At 36.0% G+C, this 22,828-nt stretch overlaps 2 protein-coding genes across 2 annotated transcripts; both read left to right on the top strand.

Annotated features, from left to right (window-relative positions):
• The first annotated feature begins 7,375 nt into the window (after positions 1-7,375).
• LOC136253845 (uncharacterized) lies at positions 7,376-9,101 on the top strand. Its single transcript, XM_066046506.1, has 5 exons — positions 7,376-7,482; positions 8,023-8,181; positions 8,273-8,479; positions 8,741-8,806; positions 8,941-9,101. The coding sequence occupies exons 1-5, from the start codon at positions 7,389-7,391 to the stop codon at positions 9,099-9,101; spliced, it is 687 nt and encodes a 228-aa protein (XP_065902578.1). The 5' UTR covers positions 7,376-7,388.
• Positions 9,102-9,803: 702 nt separating this feature from the next.
• Positions 9,804-19,316, top strand: LOC136253844 (adhesion G-protein coupled receptor V1-like). Its single transcript, XM_066046504.1, has 24 exons — positions 9,804-9,951; positions 11,050-11,256; positions 11,308-11,397; positions 11,460-11,609; positions 11,773-11,976; positions 12,075-12,455; positions 12,940-13,155; positions 13,273-13,413; positions 13,692-13,904; positions 13,962-14,102; positions 14,276-14,482; positions 14,566-14,721; positions 15,006-15,218; positions 15,401-15,553; positions 15,667-15,879; positions 15,993-16,133; positions 16,183-16,380; positions 16,587-16,727; positions 16,836-17,060; positions 17,122-17,478; positions 17,969-18,106; positions 18,344-18,580; positions 18,641-18,781; positions 18,900-19,316. Exons 1-24 carry the CDS (start codon positions 9,804-9,806, stop codon positions 19,118-19,120), a joined length of 4,632 nt encoding a protein of 1,543 aa, XP_065902576.1. The 3' UTR covers positions 19,121-19,316.
• Positions 19,317-22,828: the final 3,512 nt, after the last annotated feature.

The following is a 22,828-nucleotide window of genomic DNA, read 5'->3' as shown; positions in this document are numbered from 1 at the left end:
GGTCATGCATGTTCTGTATAACAATACATTAGTAATGACAGGCAGTACAGTGCAAGCTTCATTTCATTCAATGCTTTATTCTAGTAATGATTTCAGCAGCACAATGGCCAACTCTAGACTTTTTTTTAAACAGCATATACAGAATTGTTTTTATTTACACAACCAACATGGAGATATTTCATTACACTAACTATTAATGCCTACTCTGCTAAGCTGCAAAACATGTTACACTTGTAATAACTGCTATAATTTCATTGTTACTTAGTAAAATCAAATATTGATATAGCAAACAAACTGTATAATTACAACTGTAATTACTTCAGCTTTTCCGGGTAATGGGACATACCATTGTTAACACACCCATACATGGGAGTAGTATGTAATATATACACTGTAATTACCTGCATACGTCAGTGATAATAATGAAAACATTGAGCAATGGCCAACATTATGTTATTCCTGGCTAACCACATGAAGACTAAACCATTCTTTGATGACTAAAATGATATTTAGGGCTACTTATGTAAACTTGAGTGAACAGGTTTGTGTTAGTGCTGGGCATGATAGATAACAGTTAGGCATTATTGTAGTTTGTGATGTCTGTACATTACTGTGGTACAGTGTGGCTGGCATAGCCCAGTAAATATTGATGTGAGCTCCTGCATGACCTTACCTGCTATGTTGTTGTCATAGTAAAGTAAGATTTGTTACAGTGTTGCACTTTTTCCCAATATGAAGACTACACTTATAGCATATTTGTCTATGTTAGCAGAAATAGGTTCTTTCCCTTTATTTTACGCATTAATTTATGATGCACAGAACCTCATACTTATGTGGATGGGGGGGAGGGCACACACAGTAAAAAAAATTGTTGCATACGTAATTACGTATATTATAGTATAAAGAAGGAGAGGTCTACTGAAATGAATTGGTTCTTGCTTGCAGTTGTCTCAATTTTAGTTGATGGCCTCTAGTGAGTCTTTCAGAAAGGGAATTATTAAGGTCAACTTCCACTACTTGCTACTTTTCTTGAAGATGTTGTCTAATGTAGCTAGTAAAAACAGCCAAAAGTCATAGGGTAGTTAAGTACAGTAGTAGTTGTATTGGTACAATTTTTTGCTTTATAATATGCAAACTATATGTATAAAAATTACACAGGGTTTAAAAATCTATAGCTCCACTATTGCTATACACTACCACGGATGTGACTCTTTTTATAGGAAATATACTATTGCATGCCACCAGTACAACATTAAGTGGAGTGTCTCAGCATACAGAAAATGTCACTGTGCACATATGAAAACCAAGCTATTCTTTCATATTAAAGGACATTATGTGGTCAAGTCACATTGCAAGCCTACATTATGTTGTTGCTAATGGAGACACATGTTTGAGGTGTAGTCCAGAACTTGTATGACATGCAAACTAACATGAACCATACCCATGCGGTTCTGGCAACATACAAATAGCTAGTTAAAATAATATAAAATGCTTACACTGATAGAGAGCACTGTGTGCAAACACACAGCTTCCTCCTTCTGTAAAATTATTCACTTTTGCCTTTCATTACTTTCATTGTAATCCATACACAGGAAATTGTTACTAATATTGTTTGTTTAGCTACATAGTATATTCAGAGTGTTAAAACAACTGAACAGTGAATTATTATGTAACATGTGTATACATTTAATTAATTGCAGATCCACCATTAGATGCTGTTCCACCAGATTTCAATGGTGCAGACCTTGTCTTTGAGTTTGACAACATGAACGGAGGTGATCCTGATGATGGCAGTGGACCAAGTAAATTATAATATTTGTGTATGCACATGTTAGCTAAATGATTCACAATTATGAATGAAAATTACAGATCATAAAAGATTAGATGTACAAAGTACAGTATTTTAGTAGTATATAACACGATTGATTATTCATGCCTAGCCCTGCAGTTGTGTCTTATGCTTATGGTGTAGCTTTCATAATGGCTTGGCATAGTACAGAGTTTACTACTGAACAACAATGATGTTAAATTTATTGTAGGAGGGTGATGTTATGTTATGTGGCTCAATACTTAAATAATTTCGTACCACCTACGTACTACTATTTCTCTACTCTGTGCTCACATATATTTGTACATTGGCTACTGTACAAATCGAACTCCTTGTAAATTATGTACTTACTATACCTCACACTGAAGTTACAGACTTTGCAAAGGAAAAAAGCAAGCCTGCCGCACATCTACAAATCTAAATAGGCATACTGACTGCAATCAACGTAACTAGCATTTGGTGTAAAATACCTTGTTGTTCATTATGGACTAGCATCACATTTATTCCCAAGTGCAATACTAATATGTTCCCTAACAATTGTCCTTGGATACTATTCACTTTCCCATTTTAATTTAAGCTATATAATTCATTTTAAATGTGAAGATGATAGCTTTGTTAATTGAAATTTGTAACAATTGTAGGGAGTGTACTACAAATATGTCATCTGTATTGCATTTCTGTACACATTTCCACGCATTATCCAAAGACCAAAGTGTAAAGGGTAGGGTCATGCATTTTAATTGTTACAGGCCAATTTGTGCAGATTCAGTTTGAAAATTCATCCTACTTTGCTAATGAATCTGCTGGTGAACTGTGTGCGATCATCACTACCATCGGCCAGCTAGGAGAACCATTTGATGTCAGTATTATTTCATTCACAACAGTTCCTGTTTCAGCAGAAGGTAATTTGGTTTGTTGACTTGTAATAATATGGTAAACATAGTAAACAGTGAAACAAATTTAATTTACAAACATTTTGAAAAGTGCAAAGTGCTGGAATGATATTGTATTGTCTTCAGTGTTATTTAATATTATGTACCACCGTGAGTGTGCCCACAGCTCCATCCCAGTACTGTAAATGCATTGCTATGACTTGTTTAGAGTGTTATCAGTTATTTCATTGTGTAGACTTGAGCTATAACACATGTGGGTTAACTGTCATGCAAACATTTAATAACAGAGTACAGCCTTTCTCAGACACCAAACTTAAGAAGCACAACCCTTTTCAGCCTAGAAGTTATTGAATACTACAATTATCGTAACATTTGCATACAGATAATATTTGAAGTATGTGGTTTCATTTTCACAGTGAGGGTTCTATTCAGTACACACTTAGTAACATGCATTCATCAATAATATGATGATTACATTTGCAGCCAGCTCTCCACAGTGATTCAGCAATGTCTCATATCCTTTATGCATGATTTTGAACTGATAAGTGCACATCATAATTATTACCAACTTAGTTCAACTCCACCAAGTTGTAGGACATTCACAGACATACAACTTTTAACTTTCAATGCATTTAGTTTTGCTACTAAAAATACTTTATGCCTATCAATTAATTTTACATCAAGAAGCCTCTTATAATATCAATATTGCTCCATTTATGAAATATAAGTCTTTAGTGTGTGCCCAGTGCATGCTGAAGTATGCAGCAATGGTTGTTTGGGAAACAGATTGAATAGCTGATTAAGGGCAAATGGTCCATGAAATTGGCACACTACTTATGGAACTTGTTTAATTGCTATCGTTCTGTTTATTTATTACAAGTACACCAATTCCATTGTGTGTTTTGTGCACATGTAATCAGCTTTAATTTGCTATTTCAATATTGGACATGTTATCGTATAGCTAATTTTGTGCCATATCGCTCACCCTTACTTGTCTTTTATCATACCATTAACAGAATATTTGTGGGCCAATTTTAATTATAGACCATCTGTTTTACCCTATATGGTTTTATTTCAGACTATATTTATCTAAAGTCTCCATACACAAGCACTCGTGTGTAGAAACCTGAACTTTGTGACATTTAAGGCTGTGTATACATACACACATATGCATACACTGCATACTGCATGCTTCTATGAGTGTTAGAAATACAGTTTCCCATTGTGTATACTGTATATATTCCAACCAGTTTGCTGTGTTTCTTTAGAATGTCTATAAGTTATGTACAAACATATGTAAATAGATACCAGTGTTTGTGTTTGTGGTTATACTTTTCTTGTAACTGATATGGTTCCACTAGGTTTTGGTATTGACTTTGACTCAACTACTCTTCGTGTCACCATCCCTACTGGTGCAGCAAGGACTGAAGTGTGCCTTCCCATCATAATTGATGATTTACAAGAAGACACTGAGATGTTTTATCTCTCAATTATACTGGACGTTTTCACTCCCAAAAATGTCATCCTTGGCCCCAACTCATTAGCCGGTGGTTTCATCATAGGTTAGAAATTGTTTGTAGTAGCAATACAGCATAACTATACACATGACAGGAACAACTGAGGGGGATATATTTGCCAATTAAATACTGATTTAATGTACATGTTTGCATGCAAGTGCCACATACTTTCAAACACAAGTTGATGTATATAGTTAGCTATGTACATAGGTAGCCATACAAAGGTCCAGACAGGATCGTATTTCACATGTATAGACATCTTGTATAATGCATTGTTAACTGAGTCAATAGTATGAACTAGAGTCTGACCGAAGTCTGTATGTTACAGATGATGTACCTGTACCAGATAATCCCATTGATAACTGTCCATTGTGTATACCTCCAGACACCAACTCCTCATTGATATCAGGTGTGTTGATTGTGCTAATAAGTAATCTCGTCTTGCCTTGTGGTGTAAATTACAAGTTATGTATCACAAACTGAGTTCATTTGTAATTTTCATCATTTTGCATGTGAACTTTCAGAAGACAAACTATTTCTGGTTAGTTATCTCCGATCAGTGCTTAATGCACTATCATGCACCTTAATACTTTATAAGGTATTGTATAAATCTTATTGGTACTGTACATGTCAGAAGGCTCAACAATTGCAGCATTGGAAGGAATCATATTTGGTCTAATATACTTACAGTTGGTAAACTTGTGGGTGTATGGTATCAGGTGTTTCTACCCACAATGAGCTAAGGTTTATGCCTATAGCAGTATTCAATGGCTAATTTGCTTGTAACTATTCACCAATAGTAAACAGTTTATGCTACCATGTGAGGGTTTCATCATGCTTACATCTGATTCACCTCCTAACCATGCCTTATTGTTTAGGTGAAGTCATAGCCTAATATTCCTGTGAACCACATAATCTTCTCCTCTTTCTAAAAGTACATAACAACTAATGTCATAATTTACAAAAGCTAATTGAACGGAAGTCGTTTTCTCTCAGTATGCATAGATGCACATATACAGTAAATTGTTGGTATAGTGTCAAGTCTGTTACTGGATTTACTTGTGATGGCTATTACAGTCCATAGGTATGTAGTTGAGCAGGTTGTTACGGGTTTTCCTATATCAGCATTTGAATGAATTCATTGTTTGATGGTGTTGGTAAGTGGTCCATTCATAGATGCTTATCACCGTGTGAAGTGAAACACAGTGGCAATAAGGGTGTGCATCAACTAATGGCCAATTCTAGGATTCCAACTGCTTTTTAAGGCAAACCAAAAGTAAATTATAGGAGTGAAACAGATGCAAGCATTCTTCTTCTAAGACTGTGTTGACATTGCTATCAATGCCTGGTAGACTACAACAAGGTCTTTGGGTCTGTGTAAAGTGATTAATTAAGAAGACTTAACCCAATCCTACTAGCTACTATAAGGCTTCCTAACTTTTCCTAGCCATAATGTAGCAAACCTTATTCATGGGGTATAGCAGAAGTTGTGATCTGTTAAACTTATAATATGTAGTTACGTACAAAATAAATTGACTTTATCGAAATAAGTCTGGCCTACTTAAAAACTAATTATAATAGAGTCATGAAGCACTTAGGTCTTAATTGATGTGGTCACCACCAACAGGGTGGTCTTGTCAGCACGAAATAGCCACCTAACTGATGGTGCTTTGTTGCAACTCCATATGTGAACACAGGCTTGGTTGTTGTGTAATTTGAGAAAATTGATGTATACATTTGCTATATAAAATTCTTATAACTCCATACAATAACACCACAAGGGTAGATGTAATATATTGTATTGGGTTATGAAACCCTAACATAAGTGAAATCACTTAGTGGTTTCTGATAAACATAATACAACAATGATGACTTGTATGTCAAGGATGTAGGTTTCTTGCTTAGGATTATATGCTGTCATTGAGTTGTTATGTTCTGATTGTTCTCTGTGATTGTTCTCTGTGGTCATGGGTTGTATTCAACTAGCAAAGCAGACTAAGTATATAGTCAATATTTCCGCAGCCCAAATGTACACGTATGATTTAATTGTCTTTTACAATACCACAACCAGGGTTGATAGTATTCATAGTCTAACTCTGTATACTGACTGCTACAAGGTGTAATTAATTTAACAGTCTGAAATGCTACAATTATCACCTCTCCTATGTAAAACAATGCATTAAATGTTACTAATGTCCCTTTATTTGATTGACAGTGTTCTTTGAAAGATCATATTACCAAGCAAGCCTGTCATCTGCCAATGAACTTCGTGTACGTATGCTGCTTAGCAGACCAGCAACTGAACAATTCAATCTATTATTGGTGCCAGACAAGAGAGATGCTGTTGGAGAAAGTTAGTAAACATTGAGGTTTTTGTATAAGGGATGTCATGTACTGTTGTTATTCCATATAGCTGATCTCACCTATGATGCGTCACCTCAAACCACAACTGTTAATCCTGGACAAAGATTTGCCGAATTCACCATCCCCTTGTTTCAGAGACTGACACAGCCTATCACCATATTTACCATGAGGCTTGTCGTGCCTGAGACGGCTCAAGCTAAGGGGGTCATTCTTACACAGCAGTCTGTGGCTGTTGGAGTACTCCTGAACTAACTAAGTTCTTCGTTATCTGTTACAGTACTCTGGACTTAATATACACAAATTACCCAGATATGTAAAATTGTGCAGGCTCACATGCAAAACCCTAGCTACTGTATTATATGTATTAGCTAGGTGCATTTTCTTCATTTTATTGTTGTACCCTTTGTGTCATGTTCTGAGAAAATAATAAAGAGTTTAAGTTCAGTAACTATTGGGTGTGATTAAGGGAACAGGTTGAAAGAAAGTGTGAAAATAATTGCATGTTAATAAGAAGGTAAATGGTAGCCATAGTTATCAAAGGTGAAAACTCTATAGATAAGTGTTAACAAACATTGTAATTATGACAACTATCTGTTAATTTTAGGTCTATTTGATCACTAATTAATTACTACAGCTTATAAGGCAAGTGAGAGGTTTGGTGTGTCTGTTGAATACCTAGGTGTGGTATGGTGCAGCCATACAACTAACTACTTCTTTTTCCACTAGTATAAATACAAGACTTTTCCTAGTCCAGTGATTGTTAGTTGTGTTGTACAGAGTGAGAGGATGGCTAATCTTGTGTGCTGTTTAAGCCTGTTTTTAACTGTAATAGTTTTGTGCACATATCAGGGTGATGCAACATTTGGATCAAGATATTATAGTAAGTGTATCCAATGTGTATAGTGAAGGTAGATATTGTGACTAAGGGTATTAAATGATTATAATCTAAAGAAGATATATAGGATATCACAGCATGTAGCTAGTGCTTGACATATTATGGCTTTGCCTTTGACGGGACACTTACTAGTGTATAGGTCAGTAGTGTATGGGTTTACCTGTTATCTCTCATTGGTGAACAATTTTATACTATGGCAACTCATCTAGCTACAACCCAATACAGATATCTGGTTACATTTATTGATGATGTACTGTAAGAGTTAAGGTTTAACCTCTTTTCTTGACAGACAGAAACAGTTTTTGTTTTATATGGATTAAACTCAATATTCCACATGCATTCATAGAATTAGAAATAATACATTCATCTATGTACACACACGTCCTCTTAAAAAATAAAAAGTAACAAAATAAGCTGCTTAAGGTGTAGTTTTAAAATAATAACTCGTAAATTTGAACTTTAACAATTGCATTACAGCACGCAGTGCAAATACAATGACTTATTCAATTTTTCTTTGTTGTGTAGGAAAACCATACGTAGCTGTTTCCTTCAGCCAAAGTGCATATAGTGCAAAAGAATCAGATGGAAGAGTGGCTGTTACTGTTGTGGCGCATAGATACTACTTCTATAAATCATTTTCAGTGAAGATCAAGTCTAGTGTGAACACTAAACTAAGACCATATGGTATGGTAAAATAGTGTATAATATACAATATAGTCTACACCTATATTGGAAAAGATCTGAAGTGTGTTCAATTATCATTTTTCGTTTATAGCCTCATCATCAGATTTTGATGAAGGCACTCAGGTTGTATCATTTTCATCCAGACAGACAAAAGCAACTGCCTACATTCGTATTAACAATGATAACAAAGTTGAATACACTGAGGGATTCAAAGTAGAAATATTAATATCACGTGATGTATATAACAGTGGAGTTAAGTTTGGTGGACGACCTACGGCAAATGTTTATATTAAAAATGGTAAGTAGTCAACTGTGGACACATGAAGTTTTCCTACTTTAAACTTCCATGCTATGTGGCTATGACATTTTCAGCTCTTACTACACTTTAAATTGGCTTTGTAATACAAGATTCAGAATACAAATTTTCCATTCAAGTATTGAGATACTAACTACCTGTGTGATGTAGCTTGTGCCCACATGTCTTGTGTTTTTACAGACCTAGCTGCAGTCACATAGTTGTAATTTTATTGAAACATGTACTGTATTTTGTACACCATAGATGATATAGCTACTACTCATCCACCAAGTCCTCCACCAACTCATCCACCAACAAGTTATTATAAAGGTAATCTCACTGCCACATAGGCAATAGTGTATTAGCACTTGTAGTGGTTCTGTGTTTTGTCTACTACTAATTCAACAAGTGTGCATCACTATAAACCATTGTGTGTGGTTGAGTGTAGAATTACATTTGTATAGGTGGTGTAGTAAAAGTCCGTCTTAGTCAGAAAGTGTACAGGGTAAAGGAATCAGATGGATTTGCTGTGATCAAGTTACTTGTTAGTGGACACAGAAGGTCTTCAATACAAATTGGAGCTAGAACATTTATACCAACCAAATTTGATTTACCAGCAGGTTAGATGTATGTAATCATTTTATTAATGAACTGGCTTTCTCTACTTGCAGCGGATGGCAGTGATTTTAAGATTGATCATTACTATTTTAACTGTCCCTCATATTCAAATGAAGCTACTATTAAAATTCCTATCTTCAATGACAACACTGAAGAAGAGACTGAATCTTTTGCAGTCAGTTTGTTTAAGGATAAAGGAGTAATTATTTGGGACCCTTTCCTTGCAGAAGTCATCATAGAAGATGGTCAGTGCTAGCAATACATTTGTATGGTATTTAACAGGTAACCACGTGTAGAGTATAATACCATAATTATATTCAAAGTTGAATTATATTAGTGTACAGAGCTCCTGCTTCAAGCTTTTTATTGTTTAATGTTATGACACACTACCAATCATACTTGTGTTGCTTTGGTGGAAAAGAGTGGCTTTGATTTACCCACAGATCACATATAATATTTCAGTTCCTGTAAGTATTAAACTTTAGAAAGTTGTTGACTGTCTCAGGCTGTCTGCTGGTACCAATACAGTTTAGCACTCTAATCAGATATCGTAATTTATTTACAGATGATGAACCACAGACTACCAAACCACCTCCACCACCAACCACAATTAAACCAATTCATCCAAGTAAGAAACCACAAGGTGAGATCTTGGTGTTTCACATTTAGTCCTATTGATACATGTACATACATCCATACAGGTAATACTATGGTACAGTTCAGTCAAGGAGAATACATGGTAGATGAATCTGCTGGTTATGTAACATTAAAAGTGGTAATCATTGGTAAAAGATATCTTCCAATTTCATTTAACTACAAAGTATTTGTATCTAACACTGAGTTCCAGCGCTATCCAGGTTTGTACAGCATTAATTTTGGTGTACAGTGCTACATTAACACCACCCATGTAATTGTTATTTTCACAAAAATTTATAATAATTATGTAATTTTGCACCAGTACAATTAAAGTGAAGTAGGGTCCTAGTGATAAAATATAGTGAAATAGATACAACATATGAGAAAATCACTACATTGACCCATCTTTTTAGTGTTAAAGTAGGAATTTTGCCACACAGCTACTGAATGTCATAATAGCTTCCATTATTCATACCTCTTTTTTCACTACTTATCACTGGAATCCTACTTCACTATATATTATAAATGATTCATTAACTTTTTGTTATAACATACATAGGATAGTGGTATGGCTGTCACTATTTTATTAGAGTATCTCAATTGTTAGAGTACACAATAGTTTAAGGGGGCATGGTTTGTAATGTCTTGCAGCAAATCATACATCATGATCACTGTGTACTGCTCAAGGATGTTGCAGCATGTTCTTATTGCTTAGGGGCATGATAGGACCTTGCAATTGTTTTATGTTGTGAGTGCAGCTCAAGGTGCAGTTACAGGTATCTACTCCCTCTAACAGTAACTTAAACACTTCAAAACTTTGTGGCATCTAAATACACTCCTCTATGGAAAGGAAAATTAATGTCTTGGTATGATCTTGAATGAAGAAGAAATTACCTCGTATCTAATTGAAGATAAAGGGAAAAGCAAAGTACAGAAAATATAGAACCCCAAAAGGCACATGCCACCCAAGATTTTGTTATTGTGTGGCTGTGTGCTGCTTCATTTGACCTCTAGCATGGTCCGGCAGGCAGCTTCAGGTGGAAGGTGGGTGGGCGGGCAGGCGGGTGGGTGGGTGGGTGAGATGGGCAGGCAGGCAGGCAGACCATTTTCTAAATTTGCAATTGGTAAGTGGTTTCTTGTTTTTAATGGTGGATGTTAAATTAAGTGCACTTAGTCTTATAATATTTTTATATAATATACTATGATGGTCGTTATTAAACTTTTTAGTAGGCGCCGCTCATTATAGAGGAGAATCCTACTATACCATGCGAATTGTGTGACGTTTTTATAATTATATGTCAATGTTTGCACTTTCACAGCAAGCAGTGCTGATGTACAAACTGGTGTATTCTTTGCTCTTGTACCTGGAAACCAAAATGTGATTTATATCAAAGTTCAAATATTTGATGATAAACTGTTGGAGGGAACAGAAGCATTTGGAGTGCAGTTGTCTATACCAAACCATCATAAAGCAAATGGTGTAAAACTAGGAGATCCTTCACGTGCTACTGTTTTCATAAAAGATGGTAATATTTTGTTGGTACCTTAAAAGAATAAATTATTTACTATTGTAACAGATGAAAGGCCACCCACTACAAGGCCTCCAACTACAAAACCTCCGACCACTAGACCACCAACTACAAAACCACCCAAACCACCGACACCTTGTAAGTTATTAATATGTTATGTGGTTGCTTTGTTTACTGCAAACTTGTATACATTTCATTAGCCCCAATCAGTGTTCATATTGAGAGATCATTCTACACAGTACAAGAATCGTGTACTATGTTATCAGTGACACTGGTGGTAGTGGGAGAAGTGAAGAAAGAATTTAGAGTTGGAGTCTATGCTGTGGGTCACTACATACCATCAGCTAGAGGTACAGGACAAATATTTATAACTACATGCCACTCCTTGAAGCAATGAAATGTAGCAATTAGATTACAACTTCTGTGTATGTGTGCATGTCAAGGATATCTGTATTAGGAAAGATGATGTTCTACATTACATTGATTAGTGATTCTGTTTTATTACGCTTTCAGCTGATGTAGACTTTGAGAGTGGCATTTATCGGACAACCTTTAAGCCAGGACAATCTAGAAGCAGTGTATGTATTGTAATCATTGATGATGACATCAGGGAAGGAAATGAGAAATTCCGCTTGTTGCTGACCATTCCCAAAAGTGTTCAAAAGACACTCAATGTCTGGGCTGGTAAACCATTCTTTGCCGATGTGAAAATAATAGGTATGCTGGGTTTTAAAATGCTAACATATACTACCCATATTATTAGCCTTACTAATATGTATTATGTGTTATATATAATGCTTTACTATAATCCACAGATGATCCTGATGATGGTATGGGATTACCAGTTCAGTTACCTCCTACAATGGAAGAAAGGGCCGCAATGTGTGTATGTAAGGATCGTCCTACTCCATCACCAACTACTCCACCTCCAGTGATCACCACTGTCATTCCTAGTCCTTCACCCAGCCCCAGTCCTTCCCCCAGCCCCAGTCCTTCTCCCAGCCCCAGTCCTTCCCCCAGCCCCAGTCCTTCCCCCTCTCCCCTACCAATAATAATGGTGTTATTTAAAGAGAGTTCTTATTCTGCAACAGAAGGAAATGGCAGCATCACATTTACTGTACAATTATCACAAGCTTTTGATGAACAGATTTCTGTGGAGTTCTGTACACAAGAATCTGACCCACTATCAGCTGAAGGTACTGTACCATGTAATGACATTATGCAATATAAAATAATTTGTCTGCAGTTATCATTGAATAACAATTGTAGGGCTATTGTTTAGCTAAAGTCTAACTCGTTAGATAAGTGTTTGGAATCATTGTCATTTAACTTAAAACTATTGTACTTGTAAGGCCAATGATTGGATCACTTTACAATTACATTTTTAAATTACAGTAGGTAGGTCTACACTAATGTAGGGTGGAGGTGGACCAAGCACCTAACTGGTCATCTGTGTATGTACACAACATATAGGTGTAGCTCTGTATGTGGTCACCTGAACACCTTAAATACAGTTTTTGTGACTAAGAAGGATAGAAATATGCCATTCCTGCCATGTTGAAATCCCAATATTTTCCTACAGTAGACACCTGCTTTATACACATGCTACATACATACAAGTACATACACATACGTACTCTTAAGAGTTACACTGTAATTGTAAATGTTATAATCTTACAGATGGTCCAGATTATACTGCTATTGCCAGTGAAACTGTCACATTTGCTCCTGGTGAAACATGTGTGTCAGTGGTTGTTAGTGTAACTGATGATGAAGTACATGAGAAGGATGAGACTTTTGTTGGGTCACTGAAGACAAGTAACTCAACTCCTGATAATGTCCTAATTGGGAATCCATCCATGGCAGTTGGTACTATCATTGATGATGATGTTCTCAGTAAGAAATAATTCTAAATAATGTTCATATACAATATTTAGTGTTGAACTGTTGTAAGTGGCTTCATTGAACATGTATTCATTGTTACTACATCACACACCTGTTTTATTTTTTTAGTTGTGCAGTTCCTGAACAGTGCCAGCAGTGCAGTGGAGTCTGGTGGATCCATACTATTCACCGTGATATCCCTGGTGACATCTGATAGTCCATTCTCTGTACAAGTATGTACAAGAGACAGTAGCCCCGTCTCTGCTGGAGGTTTGTTGTTTATGAAGAACCACAGTTGTTGTATGACTTTAACTACTTTACAAGACTTCAAAAAGTAATATCCTTTACCTATTGGCTATTACGATGTTTTGGACATTTAAGTAACCTGTATAACAGCTACTGTACAATATAATTTCTTACTTGAAGTAATGCACTATGAAAATCGCAAACTCTCTAATAGAGCAATCATTCACTTGTACACATGTGAGTGTGTTTAACTGCATGTTTAGTGTATACACACATAATCATGATATTTATCCCATCACTAGCTGATATAGACTATACTAGTGTGGTGACCAACATCACGTTTAACAATGGAGATAACAGTCAAGTCTTTGCTGTTCCAATCACTAATGATGTTATTGCTGAAGCTGATGAAACATTTGAAGTTTTTCTGAAGAACATTCCAGATAGTCCTTATAATGTGACCTTTGCTGATCCATCAGTTGCTGTGGGGACCATTTTTGATGATGAAATACCAAGTGAGAATACAGCTCCATTAGGCTATTCAGAATTAATGTGATTTTTCTACTCACTAGGTGTCCAGTTCTTATTTAACTCTACTACAGTTGGTGAATCTGATGGTGTTGCAACCTTCACTCTTATTTCATCATTTCCATTTGATGAACCCTTCACTGTTCAAGTAACCTCAGGAGAGACAGATCCAGTGTCTGCTAGAAGTATGCATGCTTTGACATCCTTAACTGCATGGTGATATTACATAATATGGTCATACATAAATGTACAGTACAAGTACCATAATATAAACATGCTTTGGGTATACAGTAATATGTTAATTTATATATCTGTTTTGGAATAGTTCTGTTTTAACAAATAATATTTTCTACTACAGGAGATGAGGATTACACACCAACTGTGGTTAATGTAACATTCCCAGCTGGAGTTACTATGGTTAATATAACTGTACCAGTTGTTCCTGATCTTGTGATTGAAGACACTGAAATGTTTCATGTAAGAATAGATGAATTACCAGATGAACCTGTCACAATAGCTGAACAAAACACTTCACTGGGTATCATCATTGATGATGACACACCATGTAAGAATTAATAACAATTGTACAATATTACTGATGTTTGTATATAGTGATAAAACAATTCATAGAGTGATATCTCTTTATAGTAACTGTTAGCTTCAACACTACTGTGGTCAGAGATGATGAGTCAGCTGGTAGTCTGAAATTTGTTATAGGAGCCAACAGACCTGCTGATGTATCATTTACTATACAAGTGTGTACAGAAAATATTGTTGTAGGACCTGGTTTGGAAACAGCTACAGGTTGGGTGCACATTACATAAAACTGTTACAGTGGAACCTTACCCAGATATACTTTGAGACCATGCTAAAGTGCTCTTAATAGTGAGGTGCCAAATGTCCTTATTTCAGGAGTCTGTATGTGCTGTCAGACTACAATGGACAGGTGTCTTCATTATCACATTTCCCTAATTGTACGTAATATCATTTTTAAGAAGTTCCACTGTATAAGGATGCAATGTGTCTGTACGTACTTGCAGTGTACTGTACAGATGATGTTTGATTTTACTTGTTGAATGTTTTCACAGCTGATGACGATTATGTTTCTGATGCCATCGATGTCACATTTGGCGTTGGAGACACTAGTGCAATTGTCTGTATTAACATAACTGATGATAACATTGATGAGGGAAATGAAGCATTCGGACTAGTTCTCAAGACAACAGATGACACACCAGACTTTGTGGAGATTGTAGATCCAATGAGAGCCACTGGTATAATAGATGATGATGATGAAACAGGTATGGTTACATTGATAGTTAAAATAGGCATATATTTTAAGGAGGCCAGATTTATAGATTTTTATAGTAACACACATACATTTTTTATTGATATTTTTCACACTGCAGCTAAATTGCACATTTTAAGTTTTATATATATTGTGTATAAGAAACTAAGTTTACAAAGTGTTATTTCTATGTAGTAACTGTTCGCTTCAACACAACTGTGGTCAGAGATGATGAGTCAGCTGGTAGTTTGACATTCTTTATAGAAACCAACAGACCAGCTAATGTACCATTCACTGTACAAGTCTGCACAGAAGACATTGATCTACCTGATTTGGGAATGGCCACAGGTATTCATCAGTGTATGCAAACCTACATTAATACTGTACTAATGCATTTGTGTTTAGTGACTACATAATGAATTTACTGTACTGCACACAGAATTTTTGATATTGCTTTGTAGCTGATGTTGATTATGATTCTGGTGCTTTTGATGTCACATTTGGTGTTGGAGACACTAGTGCAGAAGTGTCCATTAACATAACTGAAGATACCATTGATGAAGGGAGTGAAGCATTTGGATTAGTTCTCAAGAGAACAGATGACACACCAGACTTAGTGGAGATTGTAGATCCAATGAATGCCACTGGTATAATAGATGACAATGATGAACCAGGTATGGTGATAGTGTAAAGTGTTAATAATACATAATGTGATAGATTAACAGTCGAATTTGCTGTATAAGTGCATGTAAAAGACATTGTGTATACAGAGATTTTTAACCCACAGGGGTAAGATTCCGAAGTGATTCTAGCACTGCTCCAGAGTCCAATGGCTTCATTACATTTGTTATTGAGTTGGTTGGATCTTCAGATAGTCCAGTAACTGTACAAGTGTTTAGTGAGGAGACTATCCCTACACAAGCTCAGGGTATGTTGGTAATTTTGATTGTTTGTATGCTTATATTATTTATTAACAGGAGGTGGTGTGGATTACAGTGATACAATTGTAAATATTACTTTTGAAATTGGTGATACTACAAAAATTGTGAATGTTCCCATCATAAATGATTGCCTAATTGAAAGCTCTGAAAATTTCAACATGATCTTGAGACGTTTTGACACTAATGTTAGACTTCTATCACCATCGCTATCAGTAGGAACAATCACAGATACAGGTGAATTATCTTACAATTAATAGTGTATACCATGCAGGCTTTGAGTACATTTTTGAGGATGTTAGTACAGGCCTTCCTTCACTGAGTTATGAGTTAAAGGACAAAGCTGATTGATAATTGGTCGCTTATCCTATTGTACATCTGACAAACATACATAGTACACATATTTACAATCCACTGTATTAGTACCTTCTTTTCTCCTTTAGCTCCTGTTACCATACAGTTCGCTGAACAAACAGTGTCCAATTTAGAAACTGATTCTCCCATGGAATTTGAACTTGTATTATCAGGACCAGTTGATCGTACTGTACTTGTAGAAGTGAGGACTAGCACTGACTCAGCAGTTGGTTAGTATGCTTCTATGATATATACACATGTACATGTCTTATTACAAAATTCATCACACTTTATAACTATGTGTAGTTTCATTACCACCGTTGTATTACCTTTAAAAGGAGGTGAAGATTATGATGATGTGTTGGTAAATGTGACTTTCCCTGCTGGCAGCACATCTCAAGTAGCCACTGTAAACCTCATTGATGATGGAATACTAGAACCAACTGAACAGTTTACAATAGAAATCATTGGAGTTCATCATGAAGGAGATGAAACTGTTCCTTGTCTGTTGAATGGAGCTGTCCTCACGGCTAATGGAGTGATTCTAAATAACAATAACAATTGTAAGTGACGTAAGGGTAAAGCCATTAGTATGGTTCATGCTGTCTCCTGTCATCACTATAGCTGTGAAAGTGATGTTTAATTCCACTGAATATTCAGGAGCTGAAGCAGATGGTATAATACCAGTGACAGTGGTAGCCACAGGGACAGCATCAATACCATACACTGTCATAATAACACCATTAGAGTCTGATCCACGATCTGCTAGAGCAGAAGTCGATTACGCCAATGAAGCCATATCAGTAATATTCAATCCTGGAGAGACTGAGAAAACTGTAGATGTAGTTATCAACCCAGATTGTCTAAGAGAAGGATCTGAGTTCTTCAACCTATCTTTATCAACATCTTCTGCTGCATCACTTCTTGGAGTTTGCTTAGGTGATCCTAGTGAGGCAGTTGCTGAGATTGAAGACACTGATAGTAAGTGTATTTGCTTTACTACTAGCATAACTATACACATATTTGTGTTTGTAACCAGATATTATAAGTCCACACATCCACACACACATCTACTGTTTAGGTCAATGTGTCTTGACTTTGAGTATCTTATTGGTTCCGACATTTTTAACAAGTTATGCATTGAAATTAAGATCTCTAATTCTATTAGGCTTCATTTCTCTGCAGCGATACAAAGCAGCACACTTTATACCTGTAACACTGGGTGATGAATTGTTTACTAGTGCAACAGGTGTTCTACGTATATCGTTCTTATATACTTCTTCTGTTACAAGCAGCTGAAGCCTGAAAGAGCTTAGAAATGCTTGAGATGTATATGTGTAAATAACTTTCTCTAAAGGAATATTGTGTCCATCCTTAAATGGATGAGCCTTATCCAATTGTATTAACTATATAGTCCACTTATGTACTGTATGTAGCTGTATGATGATATTACACAATTATTTCCCTGCAGTAATATATGTGAACTTCACTCAAGCCTTATATTCTGATGAGGAAGGAAATGGTACAATTACAATTACCATAGAAGCAGATGGATTTTCTATATGGCCATTCTCAGTTGTAGTAACTCCTATGGAAATTGGAGGCCCAAGTATGTTAGTGTGGTATTAAATATAGTATAGGCACACACATGCACATTATTGCTATATTTTTGTAGCTGCATCGTACTATTATATTAGTTAAGTGTGTAACTATATAGTACGATACGCTTGTATTATAAATATGTAATCGTGGATCTTCTAATATCACATACATGTAGCATGTTAAGTGTGTTGAAATTGTAAAAACTATCTGATTGAGTTTTATCAACAATACATTTATTTTACAGATGGTGCCACTGGTGGTGGAGTTGACTTTGCCTCAGACCCATTAATTGCTGTATTCACTCCTGGTGCTTCACAAGCAAGTGTCACATTGAACATCACAAAGGATGAATTACTTGAGCAAACTGAAATGTTGAAATTTACCTTGACTGTCCCTGATGAGTTCAGCGATATCACTGGAAGGTTGTTGGTTAAGACAGGTGACAATGACATGGCAGATGGACAAATAATCAATTCTGGAGGTGTGAAATTTCTGCAAATAAGTAATCATACTGTTTATCATACTTTGTTGTCTTCTATAGTTGTGGTCAATTTTACTGCTAGTAGTTATGATGTAGATGTCAATGAAACTAATGCTATTGTACGAGTACAAGCATTTGGAGAATTTCGTAATCCTTTTCTTGTAAATGTATCAACTTCTGCTGCAGAACTATCAGAACGAAGTACGTACATATACAGATTTTAACTGTATGTAACATTTGTATACGATGTACTGTACATACAGTATAGTAATACAGTAACTGTTTCACTGATACATGTTGTACTTTTATTTCTGTACAGCTGAAGCATTTTTCACTGAGGGAACAATGGAAGTGTTGTTTCCAGTTACCATTAATACTGCTCTAGTTCCCATAAGAGTGTTTCCTGAAGAACTACGTAGTGGACAGCCTGGAATATTCAATGTCACTTTACAAGTAATGAGTGGCTCATCCAATGTTTGTGTGATTATTGGATCACCAAGTCGAGCTGTGGTCACAGTCCCTTCACCATTTGCAAAATGATGAAATAACTTAATAAAACCCGTAACTTTATAATAGATTTTATCAAGTGTTAATATTGCACTTATTATTGTAATCTACATGAAGACTTTGCAGTGTACTTCTATTAACTTTGTACAGTGCATTCTATTTACACCATTTTTAATACCGATTTCGTATACCATTTTAAAATTTTAAAAATACAATTGTATTAACAATGCTCTTTGTATTTGGTAGAGATTTGCCTTTCAAATAATGTATACACTTCACAGTTACAGTTATTGTTACTGTAACTATAGCTACACATGCTCACTTTATTATAAAAGGAAGGGTCTGGGTCTGGTAAGTGTAGTATACAGTACTTGTATGTGTGATTACTGCGATATCACTAAAGTGGCAGAGCCAATCAAATTGCAGTACCCAGTTTTAAGTATTTATGAAACAAATTGTGTAGTTTGTGCCATGAATAGCATATTACCATGGTGACCTAATTCTGAACTCATAGTTGGAATGCAGCTGATACTTTCCAAGCGAGACTCCAAGGTAAACCCACCAAAAGAAGGCACTTCAGGGACCAGCTATACCTAACCAATACTGCCAAGGTGGCATGAAGGTATTGTGAGGCTGGATTTAGTTGGTCAGAAAAGCCCAAACCTTCATGATCTTTAATATACAGTACTACTGTACTGTATGATGAAATAAATCACTGTGCACCACCTATCTCGTGTCCATTTAGCAACTTTCCAAGCAACTTTCCAAGTGTGATACGTGATTAAGTGTAGAGCAACTCTCTACAAGCACAATGATGCTAGAATAAGCCCAATTCATGAAAATTTTGAATCAAACTGGTCTACACTAATGCGGTGTAACAAATTTCCCCATACATTTTGCATTGGGTGTTTCAGGGTCATGTAAAAAATGGCATAATAACCCATGACATGTGATAGATACCTCAGATTCTGGACTAGATTTGGAAAGAACAGTGAATGGCAATTTTAATGAGCTACGTATAACAGAAGGAAATCAAACTTTAAGCATCTCAGTCTGAGATTGAAAATCATTTTCTTGTTCTATGGTGAATTTAATGGTGGATATTTGGAAAGGAACACTCTATGGCATTCCGACCTCTTGACACCCATTAATTCTCACTACATTAGTGCTATACTGAAACAAAAGCGTACTCTGCAAGTTAGTTGTGAAATTTAGGCCAGGCAAACTTTGATTCATTGTTTTCTCATCCCTGCCTGCATCACTTTTTATCCCACCACCTCAAATTTCATTATTGCTATTATCAACCATGTGTACACATATTTTGAGGCTAAGAAGGCTGGGTATCATTTCACAGCACACCAACTGTTACTTGCACCTCAGAAAATATTAGCCTTTACAGGACTTTAGCTAACCTTTATAACAGACACCCTGACTTGGAGCATTTTCTTTAATAATGAATAATCAAAAATGACCTCCCACCCACATGGAAATCCAAAATTTTGTGGATGAGAAACAAGTAATCAAGTTTGCTAGTGTTTTTGTGCTTGAGCACAATAATGTCCATTTTTGTAGCAAACTTCTTCATATGATAGCACGAGGCAAAGTCAAGTGCTATATTTCTCTCAAGACCACTCTTTGAGTGCTATATTTGACGTATAGCACGAGTCTAGGCAGTGCTTTATTACCGTCAACTTGAGGTACACACAAGGCACACGAAACAGTTTAATTTAATAGAAACTCACAGTCACGGAGTAGTCTTATCATCGGTAGAATAGGGCACCTGTGCTGCACCTGCATTAGGCTAGGATGAGCGAGAGGATGAGCTGGATGAGGCTAGTCCGTCTTCTCAAAGACAAAAGTTTTCGATGTGGTGCTTAACTAGCATATTTCCGTGATATTTCCGTGTAGCAACCGTTATCGAAACCTTCAAGTATGTCTATAAATTAAATCCTGTGGTTCTACTCATGTGGTAGGGGAGTAGCTATAGGATGCTATAGCTTCTTCTTGTCAAGCACAGTAACAGAATTGAATCAGTTGCTCGATCAGTTGGCTCATTACATCTACCGGCAAAGCTAATGGCAAACCATTTCAACATTCCTGGTTCTCATCTATATTATATTGCCATGCAGTCAATTTATTAAGGTAAGCATTTTGACATTGTGTGTGTGTTGTGTGTGTGTGTGCAGACTGTGCACACGCATGCATGCGTGCAGGTGTGTGTGTGTGTGTGAGGCAAAAAAACAATGAAACAAGATAGACATGTCATCTAAACCTGCAGCTATATAGTACTAGTGGAAACATGATTTAAGTTAGGCCCCTATTTGGTGATTATTAGTTTCTCATCCAGTTTTTCTGATTATTATGATGCGGGCGGGAGGGCATTACCATTAGGCCATTATAACATTAGTACACTGATGTCCAAATTTTCTTTCTTTCCTCCAACAAATTAACATTGGTTTTTAGTTGCAATCGTGTTCTATTGACTTCATCATAGCAGGGTTTCAATTGAATGTTGAAAAACTGTCGAAAATAGAAGTAATTTGCCAAGTAAACAACAGTTCTCCTGGTGATGCATGGTGCACTGTAGCATTGATAAAAAAACTCCATCGTGTTTCAATACTAAACATGACGGTTCAGTATCACGTGTTTCTGAGCATGCACAGAGTAAATAATGGCTTACCATGCGGTAGCCTGAGAAGGATGCTGGCGGTGGATGAGAAACTAATAATCACCAAATAGGGGCCTTATATACAGCATGCAGCTGTTATAGTACAGACGAGCGTAGATGACCTCTCTTACTTGTTTTATTGCTTTTCTATATCGATACTCATGAGAAATTTCCTTACATCTGTTTGTTTATGTTTTTTTTTTTTGTAATAGCATACATTATTAATTTTACTTTTAAACCAGCGTAGCCTATACCATAGTATTATAACAAGTCAGCATATTCTCAGCAGCCACCATCAGTGGCCAGGGCAAGCTGCAGCCTGGCAAACATTGTCCACTACAGATTCTATAGCTAGTTACTCACTAGCTATATAATAGAGCTAAGCCAGTGGCTCTCAACTCTTGCACTATTACACCCACTTTACAAGTAGCTATAGTTTAGTAATGCCTCTTATTCGAATTCACTGTCCTCCAGGCAGGTTAATTATTGCAATTGCTTGCGTGTGTGACAGGTGAACTTTTATCAGTCTACAACTGTAAAGCTAAAATCTACCATAGTTCATTTTACGGAATCATAATTTTATCCTTTTCATCTGCTATTACCTTTACCAAGAGTACATAATGGGGAGGACCCCATTATATACTCTTGCATATATATGTAGTTATCTTCTATTGACATTAAAGTATTTTGTTTCTTGATAGTGAATTACATACACAGTGAAACAAACTAGTGAAGATCACTACTAATTTTGCAGTAACTGTGATGATCCACACTACAAAAGCAATAAACATCACTAGTAGTGAAATTAGTAGTAAAAAAAATTACTACTATGTTTCTACAGTGTAATTATATGTATGTCTGTGGTTCTGTAACAACATGCGTGAATGTATATATAGTAGAGTTGCAATGATACAGTGTGTAGACGTATTGATATATTGCTTCTGGTGTATCACGATACAGCGATATATTGCATGATACAAAGTGGAGTCTTAACAATGATCTATGTCATTTTTTAAGGGAAATAAATGAGCTATTTTTTCTTTGAGAAACGTTGCATACTATTTCGCTTAACC

This window comes from Dysidea avara, chromosome 4, assembly GCF_963678975.1.
Source record: "Dysidea avara chromosome 4, odDysAvar1.4, whole genome shotgun sequence".
Classification (NCBI taxonomy): domain Eukaryota; kingdom Metazoa; phylum Porifera; class Demospongiae; order Dictyoceratida; family Dysideidae; genus Dysidea; species Dysidea avara.
Note: the sequence above shows the minus strand (reverse complement) of the source record. Positions and strands in the feature narration are given on the sequence as shown.